Source organism: Montipora capricornis, chromosome 9 (genome assembly GCF_036669925.1).
Source record: "Montipora capricornis isolate CH-2021 chromosome 9, ASM3666992v2, whole genome shotgun sequence".
NCBI lineage: Eukaryota > Metazoa > Cnidaria > Anthozoa > Scleractinia > Acroporidae > Montipora > Montipora capricornis.
The window spans coordinates 7,250,883-7,265,882 of NC_090891.1; the positions used below are offsets into that span (position 1 = coordinate 7,250,883).

The following is a 15,000-nucleotide window of genomic DNA, read 5'->3' on the forward strand; positions in this document are numbered from 1 at the left end:
CTAGAACGCTATAAGTAGCTGGAAAATGACTAAAGTTGCTTAAGACAGTTAAAGTTGTCCTTCGAATATCCTTTTTGTTTTTTTGCAGATGCTTACATGCATAAGTATTCAAAGGATATGTTACAGATTGAATTTAGTTTAGGTTAATTACGGGGGATGCCACAGGCATACCATGTCACAAAACCAGTCGAATTAACAAATCGAAAGTGGTTCAGCGTTGTCTGTACTCTTATCGACAACGATATTCGTCATCACAGTGGTCAAAATGTTGTGTCCACAACAAATTTTGACCACTGTGATGACGAATATCGTTGTCGATAAGAGTACAGACAACGCTGAACCACTTTCGATTTGTTTTTTACCACAATATTCAACGCCAAAGAAAGTTTTTATTTCAGAGCGTGACCAAAATCATGACTCAAAGAAAGAGCAAGCGTTGTCTATAACTTTCTCGCAATATGATTGGTTTATTTTCCAAAATGAGCGTTCCTGATTGGCTATTACACTGCGTGACAAAATGACGCGAGCATGACGCGTACAGCGTTGTCTAGACTCTCATCGACAACGGCAAATTAGCCAATCAGATTGCGAGATTACAAGCAATTGTGAGTTAGTTACGAATGTGGATACCCCAAGGACATTGACGTGAGCTCCGATCGGGGAATCTAGTCTTATGCCCTTCAAAATTTCCAAACTTTTTGCGGTCATGAGAAGACCGACACCGTCCCCAGCTTTTTGACATTCTGGGAGCGTGATAAAGCACTCGGCCACGGTGACGTGGGATGAGAGCAAATATTTAGTTTGGAATCCTTTCTGCCCGCGATGATTGACACAGTCACATCTGAAAGTGTTCAGATGATTTTTTCTTTGAGAACGGCAAGCTTTAAAGGTAAGGAGAATTTTCTGCGTTATTTCTAGATCTTGCGTTCGTTCGTTCCACTATAAGGATTATTGCATAGAGCAAAAACACCAATGAATCGACCTGTTTCTTGCAAGCCAGTTTGTGTCCCAAAACATTTTGTGAATCAAACAGGTGTGTTCAATTGGCCATTTTGCCAAGCATTTATCAATCGAACCAGTGTGCTAATTTGGCCGCTGAGTAAACGCTTGCCATAAGGAAGCACTGTTTGGGAATTCCAAAGCCATTCCTCTTTTTGTAGAAATCAAAAACGTGAAAAGAACATTGCAAAAAAGCCTTTAAAAACCAAATTAAAAAGGAAATCAAGTATAAAAAAAGGACCGAAGACGTTGACTTCGATCTCGGGTTTTATCGCACGAGAGGGCACATCTTAGCCGATTCAAAGGAGCAAATATCTGCTTTTCTAGTTCATTCTTTGAGTGGATGAGGCATGCATTTGATGAAGAGGGTTAGATGGATGTTGCAGGCCGCGAACGGTAGTGATTTTACTATCATGTAAATTTAGAACAAGACGCCTGGGGGCGTATACACGGATATACTATTGGGGATGAACTGATCTCGTGAAATGAAATGATGTAATACTTTTGTGTTAAAGGTTAATGCTTGTAATGGACATTGTTATCAGACAAGCGATAAGACAAGCAAACGTTTTAAGCAGACGATGACAATAATAAGTATTGTTTATGGCAGCAAGAGAGTAAAATGCACGAACTCACTCAAGTTAAGTATGCCCATTCTAAAGAGTTTTTTTAACTCTAGCTATCTTAGCAGTCAAATCGTATGTTAAACCTCTCGGGTCTTAAAGGGTCAAAAACTGTTTTTACAATAAATAACTTCCAGTTAAATTACAGATTTATCTTTCTGGTGATCTCTCGCCATTTTCCAAAGTTCGCCCGTGGTTGTAGTTTACTGTAACCGGACAGTTTGTGTTAACCGTTTGTACATGCCCATGGATACATCCTAAAAGGTGTTTTGTTTTAATTTTAACCCAGGTTGACTTTTTTCAACCTACAATTGTAGGTCAAATTTTCCAACCTAGGGTATTATGAACTGTCAGAAAAAGGGTTTTCCTTTTTTGGTGGATGTAATAACAAAAAAAAAATGGGATCTGGATTTTAAGGGGGATGAAAATGAAAAGAATGAAAAAAGAGAGATTGATTGAATTCCTCGTTTATCTTTTCCTTGCCTTCCGTTCTTCTTCCACTTACCGTCTCTCCCTTTCCTTCCCTTCTTCCTTACATTATTCCCAGCGGACTTTTCCACTTGCCTGGAGTTTCCACCACATTCCATACCGATCCAAGGATTGGAACCCTCGCACCATTGAGCGTCGGAGAGTACTTCTCTTCTGTATTAACCTGCAAGCTATCGAATCAGCAACTGAAATCTGCTAGATATTTTTTCTCCCAATGAGTTCAAGCTATTTCCAAGCCCTCAAGACAACCACCATTTCACGCATGCGTCAATGACATAAAGTGAGACCGATGGAACTTTATGAAGTAGTTAAAAGGTGGCTAAATTTATCTGAGGAAGAGTGAACATGCTCTGAGTCTCAAGTGCAAGAAATGCAAAAGTTGTTTACAAATCGACAAAAATATTGTCCGAAATTTATTTAGGTCGCTATGTAAAATACACCAGGAACATCTTTCCTAGTCATGATAACAAACGATTTCTTTCTCATGTGCAAACAGACCTAATTGATTTTAATTTTGTAAAATAACTTGTAACTGTTCTAAGGTTAGGGTTAGGGTTTCGGGTGAGTGTCGGATCGATCTTTCGCTAAAATTTCAAAACGATCCCATTTTAAACTGTGACCACTTGGCGCACTAAACGTGGTCAGCAAGAGCCGACGTAGGATAACCTTAAATGCCTTAAAATGCTCAGTGCTTCTGTCATGCAATCGTCTTTTAGTTTTTCCGATATAAAAATCATTGCAGTCCCAGTAGGCAGCTCCATATACAACCTTTGCCATTTGGTCACGGCTAAGTCACGAGTGCTTTGAAAAATTACTCCAAGGAAAAATTACTCAGAGTAAATTACTGTACTCTAATTACTGTAAAAATTACTCTAAATTACTCTGTTTGTCACCGCTACTATTCCTGATTAAACTGAGATGCCCAGAAAAAAATAGTATATACATTTTATTGTCTGTTTTATTATTGGGTATCATCATTGGGTATCCAAACAATTTGTCCGGGATTTTGAAAAAAAATTAGTAGGTGTAAACTCCAAAGACACTCACAGTTTCAATAGTTACTGTGCAACTCAAATATATGTTCACTGGATCAGTGCGATTGTCTTATAACTAGAACGAGAGAAGTAATGAACAGTAAACAAGAGTTCCAGCAGGCGATTTATTAGTCATTTTGCATTTATGAGTTTCATACTTCCAATGTAACACACAGTGAGTCTCGTCAACAGCATACGAAATGTTTTTGCAGTTCAGCAGCTGCACTGACACGGATTCTTCATAAAGTCGACTTTCTGGAGGGCAATTAAATCAAGATTTGATATTTTTCTGCGCCAACATCGTGATACAGCTGTTCAGTTGGGTTTCAGGAACGAAATTCCATACTTTCACGATCGTATGCCATCAATCTGATCTTCTACCACAGGGACCCATTTAGGGACTGATTTACAATTAACATCGGACTCGGATCGAAGAAAATCACAACCATATTAAACTAAGGAAAAACAATGCGGCAAACAGACTTGCGAAATCCTGTTTTGCCAGGAGAAGGTAAACTTCATATCTTCGAGCTAACGTGTAATTTTCTTTTTATTCCATAGACAGGTGTGTTTTACCTACCAGTTTTTTTTAACACCAAGCACAAACTTAATCGCAAATTATTGCAGCCCGGCGGCAGGAAATTCTTCAAGTTTCGCATTTCTTCTTCTTCCCTTGCAAGGAAGTCCTTGAATAATTTTAACTTCTATGAAGTTTCTCTAGCGGATTTTACGTCAACTTCAGAGAACTTCATGATTCTATCGCTAAACGCGGGAGATGACGTCAACAAGATACTCACTAGTGAGGATATGGAACGCCACTCGGGTCCCGGATGTAGTTTCGTAGGAACTTTATGAGTGGTGTATTTTCCAGTAAAACAGTGTTGTCTATAAAGGACTTTCTCCCGCCTTGGTTCCAGGCCCATTTTCTGGGCGGGGTAAGACAGAGCCCTGGCACAGGGATTCGAGCAAGATAATCAAATAAATGAACAACTCTTTCTTCCCTTTTTATTGTGGCAATATATTTGAAAACGTTTGGAGAGAGTACAGTTATTGCACGAAATTATCAAACCAGTGTTTTGTTTCCATCGGTGACTCAAGCGCTTTGGGCATTGACTGGACCCTTCCTTGCCTGGTTGGTCTCGTTAATTGTGAATCATGCTCAAATAGCCCAACTATAAACCAAATCTCAGTAAAAAAAGATCTAAGAATATCTAGCATGCAGCTGTGGAAAAAAAACCCAAAAAGAAAGAAAGACCGGCAAACCGATTTATAATAATACAATGACAGAGAGAGAACACATCTCGTTAGTGTTCTAGACCCACGGCAGAATACCTCGTTGTTCCCAAATTCCCTTCCACATTTATGGAAGAACCATCGTACTCTCTGTGTAAAATACTTTCTCGCGAAACTCCACCATTTTGCAGGCTGGAGAGTAGTGTGACGCTGGCTGACTGCTAGAGCTAAGTATCACGTGACAAACTATTTGCGACTTCGAAATAATTTTGTATTTCACTGCGATTCTTGGATTGCAAACTTTTTTCTAATTTGAGAAAAAGTTATTTGTGGATCCAATAATTTTAATACGATTTGGTATGGTGTTTTTACTCCCTCCCGGGAAATTTTATTTGAGCGAATTACAAAAAAGTTTTTTAAAAGCGGAATTTAATATTTTCATCACAGCAGTACAATCACAGGAAGCGGAATTTAGTTTTACACGTTAAAGGTTGCCGCTCAACCTTCGCTGATGGAAGACGAAGATTACGAGCATTTACCAAGAGAAGAAGAGTCCAATAGCTCAAAGAAACGATGCCATATAATAAGCAACTACTGACCTCACTTGCTCGGGACCGTACTGAGAAATACTGGCCCTTGCCATACTGACACGACCTCGGGCCTATATTTCCCAGTACGGCCCTCGGTCTCGGTTAGTAGGTTAATCACAATTACACGGTAATAAACTCTGCAAGAATTATTCAGGGTTTACCGGCTTACGATGGAGGTGAGCCGAGTGACTTTGCACAATCCAATGATAAAATCTTAGTGTTACTCGTACAATGTTAAACAGTTCAATTGCCTCCTCATAGGGCAGTCTTGCATGGGAAAATAATAGACAAGACAGCTTTTCTAAGTACACCTGATAAAACATAAAAAAAGAAAACTGACGCATACGCTGAAACTGGCCGTATACAAGCAAGGAAAAACGTTGCCATGTCCTCACGGACCCCTTCTCTTTTTGAGCTGGACTACAAAATAGAAACGTTGGGACATTTTCGTAATGACTGCGTTCACATGATTTTCCCACGTGAGATTGCATTACGTACGGCTTAATCTTACTCATTTAAGTGTTTAATTTTATACTCGAGTCTTCCTCAATCCCAAATAAAGAGCATTAGATGGCAATACTGTCAGGAATTCGCTCAGGCAGCAGGTTGATGTAAGGCATTTCAAGTGCTTTATTGCGAGTCTTGATGGAATTGGAAATTGCTTGAAGAGAGGCTTGGAAACGACTAATAGCCTCTTCTGCGTCATCACCAGTCAACAAAGTTTGTGTTATGTCTCCAAGGAAACGCTAAGGAAAGGGAAATAAAAATATATTAGGAACAAGTTTGAAGAGAATTCTAGTTTGATTTGAGTGAAACTGAATTGTGAATTGTGTCAGTTAGACTTAAATAAATGATACATCACTGAACACACATTTCCGTTGCTATCAAAAATATGAATGTAAAGTTTCTTGATGAAGGAGTATAGATATATGGAACAGTGAAGATGTCAGTAAAGTCACCAACAGTTACTGTTATTGATGCGCCCACCAGAGTTTTATCTGCTACCTGAAACGAAAACTACTTTCAGAAGAAATGTAGTGCTGCGACGGAAGGGAAGTGAACTAAGACATTGGTTTATCAACTAAGTTGATATGACAAAAAAACCACCGTAAGGAACTTCGAAAGCTGACATTAGAGCGTTAGCCCTTCCTCAGAGCCAATTAACACCTTAATTATGGGTAGGTAAAACGGTCTCTGTTACGAGCCTAGGAAGGCCCATCTGGCCGGCGCTTATCTCCGGTTTCCGTAGCATGAAGCAACTAGAAGTATTTATACTCCCCCCTGGATGGGATGCTAATCCATCGCAGGGTTACCCCCAGCATTACGCCGGTGCCCATTGATACACCTGGGTGGAGAGAGGCACCGTGAGAGTAAAGTGTCTTGCCCAAGAACACAACACAATGTCCTCGGCCAGGCCCCGAACCCGGACCACTCGATCCGGCCGGAGTCGAGCGCACTAACCACGAGCCGCGCCTCCCACAATTATGGGTATAGGGGTTTTTATATTGAAGGATGGAACCACGCTATTGGTTGGGATATAGCGACGTGGATAACAAGGATAAATTATTTGAAAGAAAAGCGTTCTTTAATTCCGCAACGAATGAAGAAGCCGATTTGAAAAAAAAGAATCTTTGTTGATCCTATTTTCGGCCTTCCGAGTTGCCTGGATGAGGAAAAAAAAGAGGGCTAGGCTTTGTTGTGATATAGAAACCTAGAAACCTAGCACTTTACATTACACTCTAATCAGTTAAGTCTGTTCTAATATGAGTGCTACACGGAAAACGTTTGCAAAAACGTAATTCTTCCTTGTACCTGTACATGTTCATTGCCGTGACTTTAAAATCTTCAGTTCCCACAGCCTGCTCCCCTCTGACCTTGTAGCTCAGTCGGTAGAGCAGCGGTGATCTAACCCGAAGGTCGTGGGTTCAATTCCCACCCTGGTCAGACTTTTTCTCTGTCCTTGTGTGGGCACATTTTCATTAGTAAGGCTAACGCTCACATGGTTCATATCGGGGTAGAAACCTAGCACTTTGCATTGCACTCTAATAAGTGAAGTTTGTTGTCATATAGCTGTGTTTAGGTAAGAGTATGTAAACACAGCTGTGACACCACACGAATTTTGATTGGTTGTGTTGTCAGATGCGCGTTTTGATTGTTTGGTAGGAAATACGAGCGTGTATCAAGAAAATCTGTTTCAATCAAAAATAAAAAAATCTAGCATTTTGCTTCATTTGTCAAATTAGTTTTGAGAAATGTTTCATAAAAGCAATAGAGGATTTTTTTTCGTGTTTACATAACTGAATATCAGTCTGAGGATGAGCATCTGATTCGGGGGAGTTGGGAAAATTCTCCACAGTTATGAAAACCCTCGACTGCGTCTCGGTTTTGTACAACTGTCTCGAATTCTCCCGCAACTCCCCTTAGTGTTTATATGAGGCTATGTAAACACGGAAATAGTCATCTATTGCTTAAGTCATCCTATTAACAAAAGAGAATGGAAAGAAAGGAATAATAAAGAAAGCTAATTGCACGTAGGTCCTCCTTGATATAACACTCACCTCATCCACAGCAAATTGCGACAACACGTACATCAAAGCAATCTGTCTCGAGGCCTGTGACTTGTTAGGCAGCATCTCCATGATTGTATTTAAAGTCGTTTCGTTCTTCTTGGTTGGTGGCGGCAAGCGCATAATTGAGGGAGTGAAGGGAACAAAACTGTGGGCGTCCATCAGTCCAAAGTTTAAGGCAGCATGCTGACAAGAGCATGTGAACATTACACACGTAAGCACGTGAACAAGCTGGTCAAGGGTTGAAAGATCTTGTGGGAAGCCATGACCACTCTTACTCTCTCTTGCAGGAAAGCCATTTTTATGAATGTCACGGATCCACGCCTGCAGTTCGTTATCCTTGGCAATATCATCATCTGACTTGTATGTAATAGAGAGTACTTCTTGGATGAATGTTTCAATGGCGCTCCAGAGAGAAAGGGCGTCGTCCCTATAAGTAACATTCCAGATTATTTAATAGATATACATTTGCTGTGAATGAACAACCTGGATTGGGAGGCAGGAAAAGCCAAAGCCAACAGTCCCGGACTATAAACCAAAATAAAACAGTTATTCTCGTACATAATCCTTATTTTAAAGCAGGTGTGCAGTACACCAAATGCTCTTTCATTCCGGTCGCCTCGCTTACGTCTTTATGTCTCACTGGTCATTGGCTTAGACAATGAAATATGATTCAGCGTGAATTTGTTTGTGGTGGTGCTGGTGTAATATACTCTTGCTACCCACAAGCAACGGGGCGACAGGACCACTGGACAATAAATCAAAATCTCAGGGAATCAGAGACCCTGGTGTCATAGACCTCATAGCTTCGTTTTCTATCTGGGATTCCATTTTCTTTTCGTCATCCCTTCCGACCCCCTTTGCTAAATTTCTAACAGATCATATTTGTCATGTGAATGCTCCCCCATACCATGTGAGAAGCCGCTTATAAATTAATTACCTGTAGTAATACTTGGGTAACTTTGCAGCATCATGAACGCCTTTCTCTTTCAAAACGTTCGGCAGCGAAAGCATATTAAAGTCGAATTTCTCGTAGGACTTCTTCAGAAGAGCTCGGGAAGCGTCCGACTTAAGAAATTCCCGTCTGATGATAACATTAGTAGCCATCACAGAGCGGAGATGGGGAAAGAGAACTTTAAAAACCGGATGGATAGACGGCAGCTGACGCCACGCGGACACCGCAAATGTTTCCATCACCAGGTGAGTTTTGAGAATATAACTGCTGATCTTCAACACGAAAGACGAAGAAAAATGATAATTTTAAGATTTGTGGATGAGAAGATAGACAGTAATGTATACAATACTGAAACAATACTTATTCAAAGTTGACATTCAGTTGACATGTTTAACATACTCTGCCGTGGTATGAATGATGCCAACAAAGCCGAAAGGAAATGTAATTCATGCAATAAACCTTTCGGCAGATCGATACGGCGGCCATTTTGATTTCTATTGTCTCGACAGACATTATGGGATACTCAGAAGGCAAATTAATATCAAAATGGCCGCCGTATCTGCAATAAGGTCTAATGGAGAAAGTGGTAACAGCAATATAGTCATAAGATGAAAAATTCGCTTTCCGAAACTACGGTAACTATTTTCCCAAATACCTGATGTATGTAATAGTCTGCGTTACGAAGCCACATCTTCGCCTGCAGCCAATCATATTCCGAGTCGCTTGGGGTCCATATCGGGTTGGTTTCGCCTGGTTGTTGCGACAGCTGAATTGCAACAGGCACTAAATCCCCAGAGCTCTTGACGTAAAAAAGTGCAAGCGGTTCTGCCGTATATCCGGACCCCTCTTCACCACCGCTGAATGTAATACCATCGAGCTCCTTGTAGTTTACAAGATAAAAGTGGCCTTCCTGTTGTAGTGAAGAGTTGAGATTCTCTGATTACAAAGTAAAACTATAGAGGAACCTTAAAACGTTGGATAAAATCCAGTGAAATAGTTTGGTTGACAAAGCATGCAAATACACCAACGAAGGCTCGCGTTTGAAGTCAATCATGCGCAGGTTTCTCCAAGAGCAGTGCAGTTTCACGCGTTATGTGACGCGAGTAAACGTCTTAAATTAAAAGGTATGCGGATAGATTGATACGTTTACATTATTTTCTTACGTTAGAGCTTTTACTTTTCTTTCCGATGGAATTCCGAAATCAAGTATCTATTGAAATATGCAGGCAAGAAAGGAAACAAACTACTATGAGAATGAAGTAAACTGGGTTGGTCGGAAGTAACTTAAATGGAAGATAAAAGTGGGCAATGCATGGAATATATCATTATGAATAAATATCGCATTTTTATAGACGTAAATGCATATTACGAAAAACTGAAAATCGTAGAAAGCCAAAAGTACGAAATATGGAAGACTGAGGACTGAAAGGAAGGCCTTTAAGTTAAGTTTAGAATTGATATAGAGGAGCTTTTCCCCAGGTTGCAAATTTCGTTCGCCTTGCTATAATTGTGTTCTCGTGAGATGTCGAGAACCATTCCATACCTTCAGTTCCTGTTCAAGAGTAAGTCCACGATCCAAGGCCATCTTAACCATCTCCTCAGTAACGGGAAAATTGTCTGGCAATTTTTCACATCGCTCCACAACATTTGGATTGCAACCATTCAAGAACATCCAGCCGAAGACTCTATCGGTCATCCATCGGTCAGCTTCGACAATTTTCGGCACTCCACCATAAGGAATTTTGAGGATCTTTCGAAAATCATCGAGATTATCCCAACTCTCGAAAAGGGTTGAAAGGTGAGCCAGACCAAGGTTCTTGGCGACTTTCTTTTTGCTCTCGCCGATCGACTCCCTAGTCTCATCGGAGAACTGAGAATCTCTCGGGATATCGTTGTATGTGGCAGCCTGCAGATGCCCAGGAAGATCCTCAAATCCTTCCGACTTGTCCCACTGGTAATTACCCTGACGCTTCTGCAACTCAAGAAGTCGTTGACTTTTAACCGCAGCGAGATGCTCTTGAAAGGGAAGGATAGCTGAAAATGACCAAAAAGAATTCCACCAAACGGGTTGAAATTCTTAATGTCTGAAGTAATTAATTACCTGTTAGAGCATTTATACTATTCCCATAAGAAAAATAAGACTGAGGAGATTTAGACTAGAGATCGATATATCTGTAGCAACCATTGGTAAACATTGCATTAATATGAAAATCTCCATTAAATTGACCTAACATGCCACAAAAAGGAAGGAGCTCAGGTATAAAAAGCCTGGAATGAAATCTCATCTGTGTCTTTTTCTGCGGTCGTTGACAGGAGAGAGAACGAAAAGAAAAACTGGTTCTTCTAATTTTCTTAGCCTTTCGTGGTTTTCCTCTTAAAAGAAGCTGAATGAACCTAGAATTCCAATATGATAACACGATTACATCCTCGATTATCTTACCTTTTCCTTCAAATACGACCAGATCAGAAAGCACCCAGCGGTAACAAGGAAATTCAAAAGGATCTTCCTGCAACTGCTTAGAGCTAATAACTGAGATCCTGTTTACAAACCAATCAGGATTCTTGTACCACCATCCTCCACCATCGTTGTTAAGATGCACCATCAGTAACTCACCCACATCCATAGCTTCCACAGAATATTCGTCGATATCTCCCCTTTCAAAGTCATCGCCCCAGTTGTCTAACTTGATCATGTCAGTTTTTCCTTTGGTACCTAATATAAACAGTATGCAACGAAACCATATAACTTATTTATCAAAAATTGGACAGTTGGATGGCAATCTTGGGAAGCCTTACAAGTCATGGGATGTCAGATAAAGCTGGACCTGCTAAAACAAGCAACCGCTAGTTCCCCTGTTTGAAAGGTTCTTCTACAAAATCAGGAAACATATCAGCATAAGGCCTGTGAGACACTTATTCACGCATTCATTTCTTCTAAATTATATTTCTACAACTGCCTTCTTTATGGCCTGCCTAAATCTTCAGTGCTAAAGCTACTGCAGCCAGAGTCCTCACCTTTTTCACAAATTAAATCCCAACATATCACTCCAATTCTGCGTAGCCTGCATTTGCTACCCACTGAACAAAGAATTTAATCAGGAAAGATTTTACTTCTTACTTTCAAAATTCTCAATAACTGTGCACCGTCTAATTGTCTGACTTTATCAAACCTAAGGTCGTCTGGCCTCGTTCTTCTGTCTAAGCCCTCTTATAACCTTAACTCGTATGGAAAGAGAACTTTCTCTTGCGCAGGCGCTCCTGAGCTGTGGAATTGCGCATACTTTCAGCGCATCTCGAGATACTCGGATTTCCTATCGGCGGTGCTTATTACTACAGGGATATTTTTGCGCGGTTCAAAACTATGCGGTGAAAGCAGAACTTAGCAAGTGCTCTTGGTATCCGAAAGGAAAATTGGGAGTAACCATGCATTTTTCAGAGATAATTAAGCTTCAATTTGGCAAAGAACGCCATGCATTGCTTTGTATTTTAACTCAAGCTTTTGTACAAGTATTGCTGATTAATTATCCTCGAAAAATACGTGGTTACCCACAATTTTCTTTTTGGATTTCGATAACACTTGTTAAGATCTGCTTTTCCCGCATATTCAGTAAACCGCGCAAAAATACCTTAGAATTAGTAGGCACCGTCCTTAAAACCTGGCTTTTCAAACAAGCATATCTTGACTAGTTATTGCCACTGAGTTGGTCACGCGGCACGATTTTAAGATCGGATGCATAATAATTACAAAACCTGTGATATCTCATGGGTTTATTTTATTAATTGTTTATTTGTTTATTGTTTTATTTTTGTCTTCGTCTATTAATCATATTATTTTTATTGATTAATTACTTGACTATACCCCTTTTTACAAATACATTTTTTGTAAAATTTACTTTTATTCTTATGTACATAATTTTATATTCTAGTTTTTAATTTATTGTCATTGTAAAGCACTTTGAACCTTGGAATTTATCGCTATACAAAATAAAGGTATTATTACGAATTAAAAAACCAGGCTTAGCAAAAATATTGTTTTAATGATTGAAGGGGGCCCTTTGAGACTTCTTAATATATTTCGGTGGGCTAGCAGGTCCAGGTGTGGTTAAGTGTTTTGTGACAGGTCACTATTAGGAGTTGCAGTTCACATACTAAATTAATGGGCTTTATTCGTGCGGAGGACATATTGGCCGTAGACAATAGATTTCGCACCCCGAGCCTCGAGTTGAAATGTTTGGGAAAGAGTTTCGCTGTGCAAAAACAAAAGTTCTCAATCTCTGGGGACTCACTATGACCGTCATGTAATTAAGGCCAATAGATATATAGTGATGATAAAAGGACGTCACCAACTACAGCATTGATGTCACGGTAGCTTTAATCCGTGACCGCAGCCCTTATGTTTGTCACACACATAATTGAGACCTGATATCAACTCTACCTATTAGCGAAACGGAAATAGTTGCATCGGTTCCTGCCCCTGACTGGCTTCCAGTTTCCACCCTGATAAGATAGGCGGCCATGTGATCGGGAACGACTTTCATGGACCTCTTGGAGCGTAAGCTCTGGGACCACATGTACACTTCTTTGCGGATGTGAATAACAACATTGGGATCATCAACAGACTGCGCAGGTAGTATGCCAATTGAAGGAGGAAGGTTGGTAAATTTGAACTTCAATCGTTCCGTTGCTGTTGGAGAGAGCAATGATGTCATTTTTATATCAGCCAAGTCCATCCAAGGATGCGAACTTTCGTCCCATTCCCTCCCGACGTGAAGTATCGTTGGTGGATCATCGTCCTTCGGATGATGCAGTTGTAACTGGAGTTTGTACTCGAGAGGTCCTCGGCTTATTCGCTCTTTGTACTCACCCTTAAGATAGTCGGGTGGCAACGTTTCATTTGGTTCTCTTTGGTTGCGGTTCCTACGGGCAAAAAAACGATACATCAAGTAATGGAAATATGACTAAGTGAAATACAATTGCCCATTTTAAACACTTTAAATTTTACCCTTAGACAAAAAGCGTCATCTCGGCCAGAACCTCGATATCATGTTAATTGTTTTAATCTGAATTATAATATTGCGAAACTAGCCAACTTAGTGAAGAATCGGTCAAATAATTTCAAGTTTACTTGCTTAAAATGGCGACCATTAATTTCGTATGCCTTTTATATTTTTAGACCTTTACTGTAGCTAACGTGCGCGCCTCAAGGCGCGACGTGTCCATATACGAAGCTCTCGTCGACAAAAAACAGGCTGAATGAGTGCTTTCCTTTATACCATAATTGCTTTAAAAAAACGAATATTCGAATTTCGAATTCCGGCACACGGGAATGAGTTATCGCAACCGTAGCCAGTGTTTACTATGCCACTCCTATTGTAACTAACCAAATTTCCCATTGAACTTCCTCCGGTAACAAACCCGTTTCCGGTGACCCATCAGCTGGGATCATTCGGAATCTGACGTAACGCTTGACGCCATCATGTGCTCTGAAGTCAAAGATGACTTCAGTATAATACCGCTGGTCGTAGAATGACTTGGGCTTGTGTCGCAGTCCACCGATGTTAGCAGCAAGACTGTTTTCAAGAAAGAAATTAAAATTCACTATAAATGTAAAAGCATTTTACAGTCAACAACATTGTGCCTCTCGAACGGGAAAGAAGATTATTACATATGTTTTCAATGACTCAATAGTTTTTGTGCAATCAGTCATTCAAACTGCATCATTTGTTATGTTGTGCAAAATTGCTCTTTTTGTCTTAGAAAGACTAAGGAACTAACAAAACGGTAAGCCCTACGGTATCCCAGCACGATTACTGAAAGGAAACACCGGGGGGAATTTCGCATATGAAGGAGTGGGGATGCTCGCCGGAAAATTTTTGACCCTTAAAAGAGACCATATTTAAAACATATTAAATGCATATTTTTGTATTTCTTCGCGTCGTGAAACCCTAAACGAGACCTTCACGGCTACATATGGGCTACATATGATGTCGTTTTCCCCAGAACACCCTAAGTGAGAGCAAAATCCGAAATTTACACTCCTAAGCGAGACGACGAGCATCCCCTCCCCTTTCATATGCGAGTGCCACCCCCGTGGAATGAAACTCTCTACTCACTGGTCTGGTCCGAGAAGTAGATAAGTTTTCAGATCGTTTGTAACTTTTGCTCTTATAGCATCAAAGATGGCTCCGGCGCTCCACAGAGGTGTTGTGGGTCCCGTTCCCATGACAATGTCACATTGGCTCTCATCATCATCACTTGAGGCAAACCTTAATGAACCACCACAAAAATCAATCTTTACGTCATCGATTGACTCGATGGTTGCGTGACGCAAACAGATAGGAAACTTGCGTCCTGGAGTGAAGAATTCACAGGCAGGAAACTGTGGATTAGAGACAATTGTTGCGATTCCTTGGGCTCCAACACCGACAGGATGAGTGCCTCGCTGACTCTTGACAAAGGCCTTCAAGCCGAAGAGAAGCTTAAGTTTGTTGGTGTTGTGTGTGATTTTAG

The 15,000-nt window shown here is 40.4% G+C and overlaps 1 protein-coding gene across 6 annotated transcripts in view; it reads right to left on the reverse strand.

The window, feature by feature from the left end:
* Positions 1 to 4,142: 4,142 nt before the first annotated feature.
* Positions 4,143 to 15,000, reverse strand: part of LOC138016237 (allene oxide synthase-lipoxygenase protein-like) — a 32,809-nt gene continuing 21,951 nt past the window's right edge. For all 6 annotated transcript variants that reach the window (XM_068863407.1, XM_068863402.1, XM_068863401.1 and 3 more), the window contains 9 exons: positions 14,604 to 15,000; positions 13,872 to 14,060; positions 12,926 to 13,407; positions 10,931 to 11,203; positions 10,034 to 10,524; positions 9,146 to 9,400; positions 8,476 to 8,762; positions 7,527 to 7,965; positions 4,143 to 5,714 (listed from right to left, as the gene is read on the reverse strand). The exon at positions 14,604 to 15,000 is cut by the window's right edge and continues 31 nt beyond it. In XM_068863407.1, the coding sequence (XP_068719508.1) occupies positions 5,535 to 5,714; positions 7,527 to 7,965; positions 8,476 to 8,762; positions 9,146 to 9,400; positions 10,034 to 10,524; positions 10,931 to 11,203; positions 12,926 to 13,407; positions 13,872 to 14,060; positions 14,604 to 15,000 (2,993 nt within the window). In that variant the 3' untranslated portion in view covers positions 4,143 to 5,534. The remainder of the gene's footprint in view (positions 5,715 to 7,526; positions 7,966 to 8,475; positions 8,763 to 9,145; positions 9,401 to 10,033; positions 10,525 to 10,930; positions 11,204 to 12,925; positions 13,408 to 13,871; positions 14,061 to 14,603) is intronic.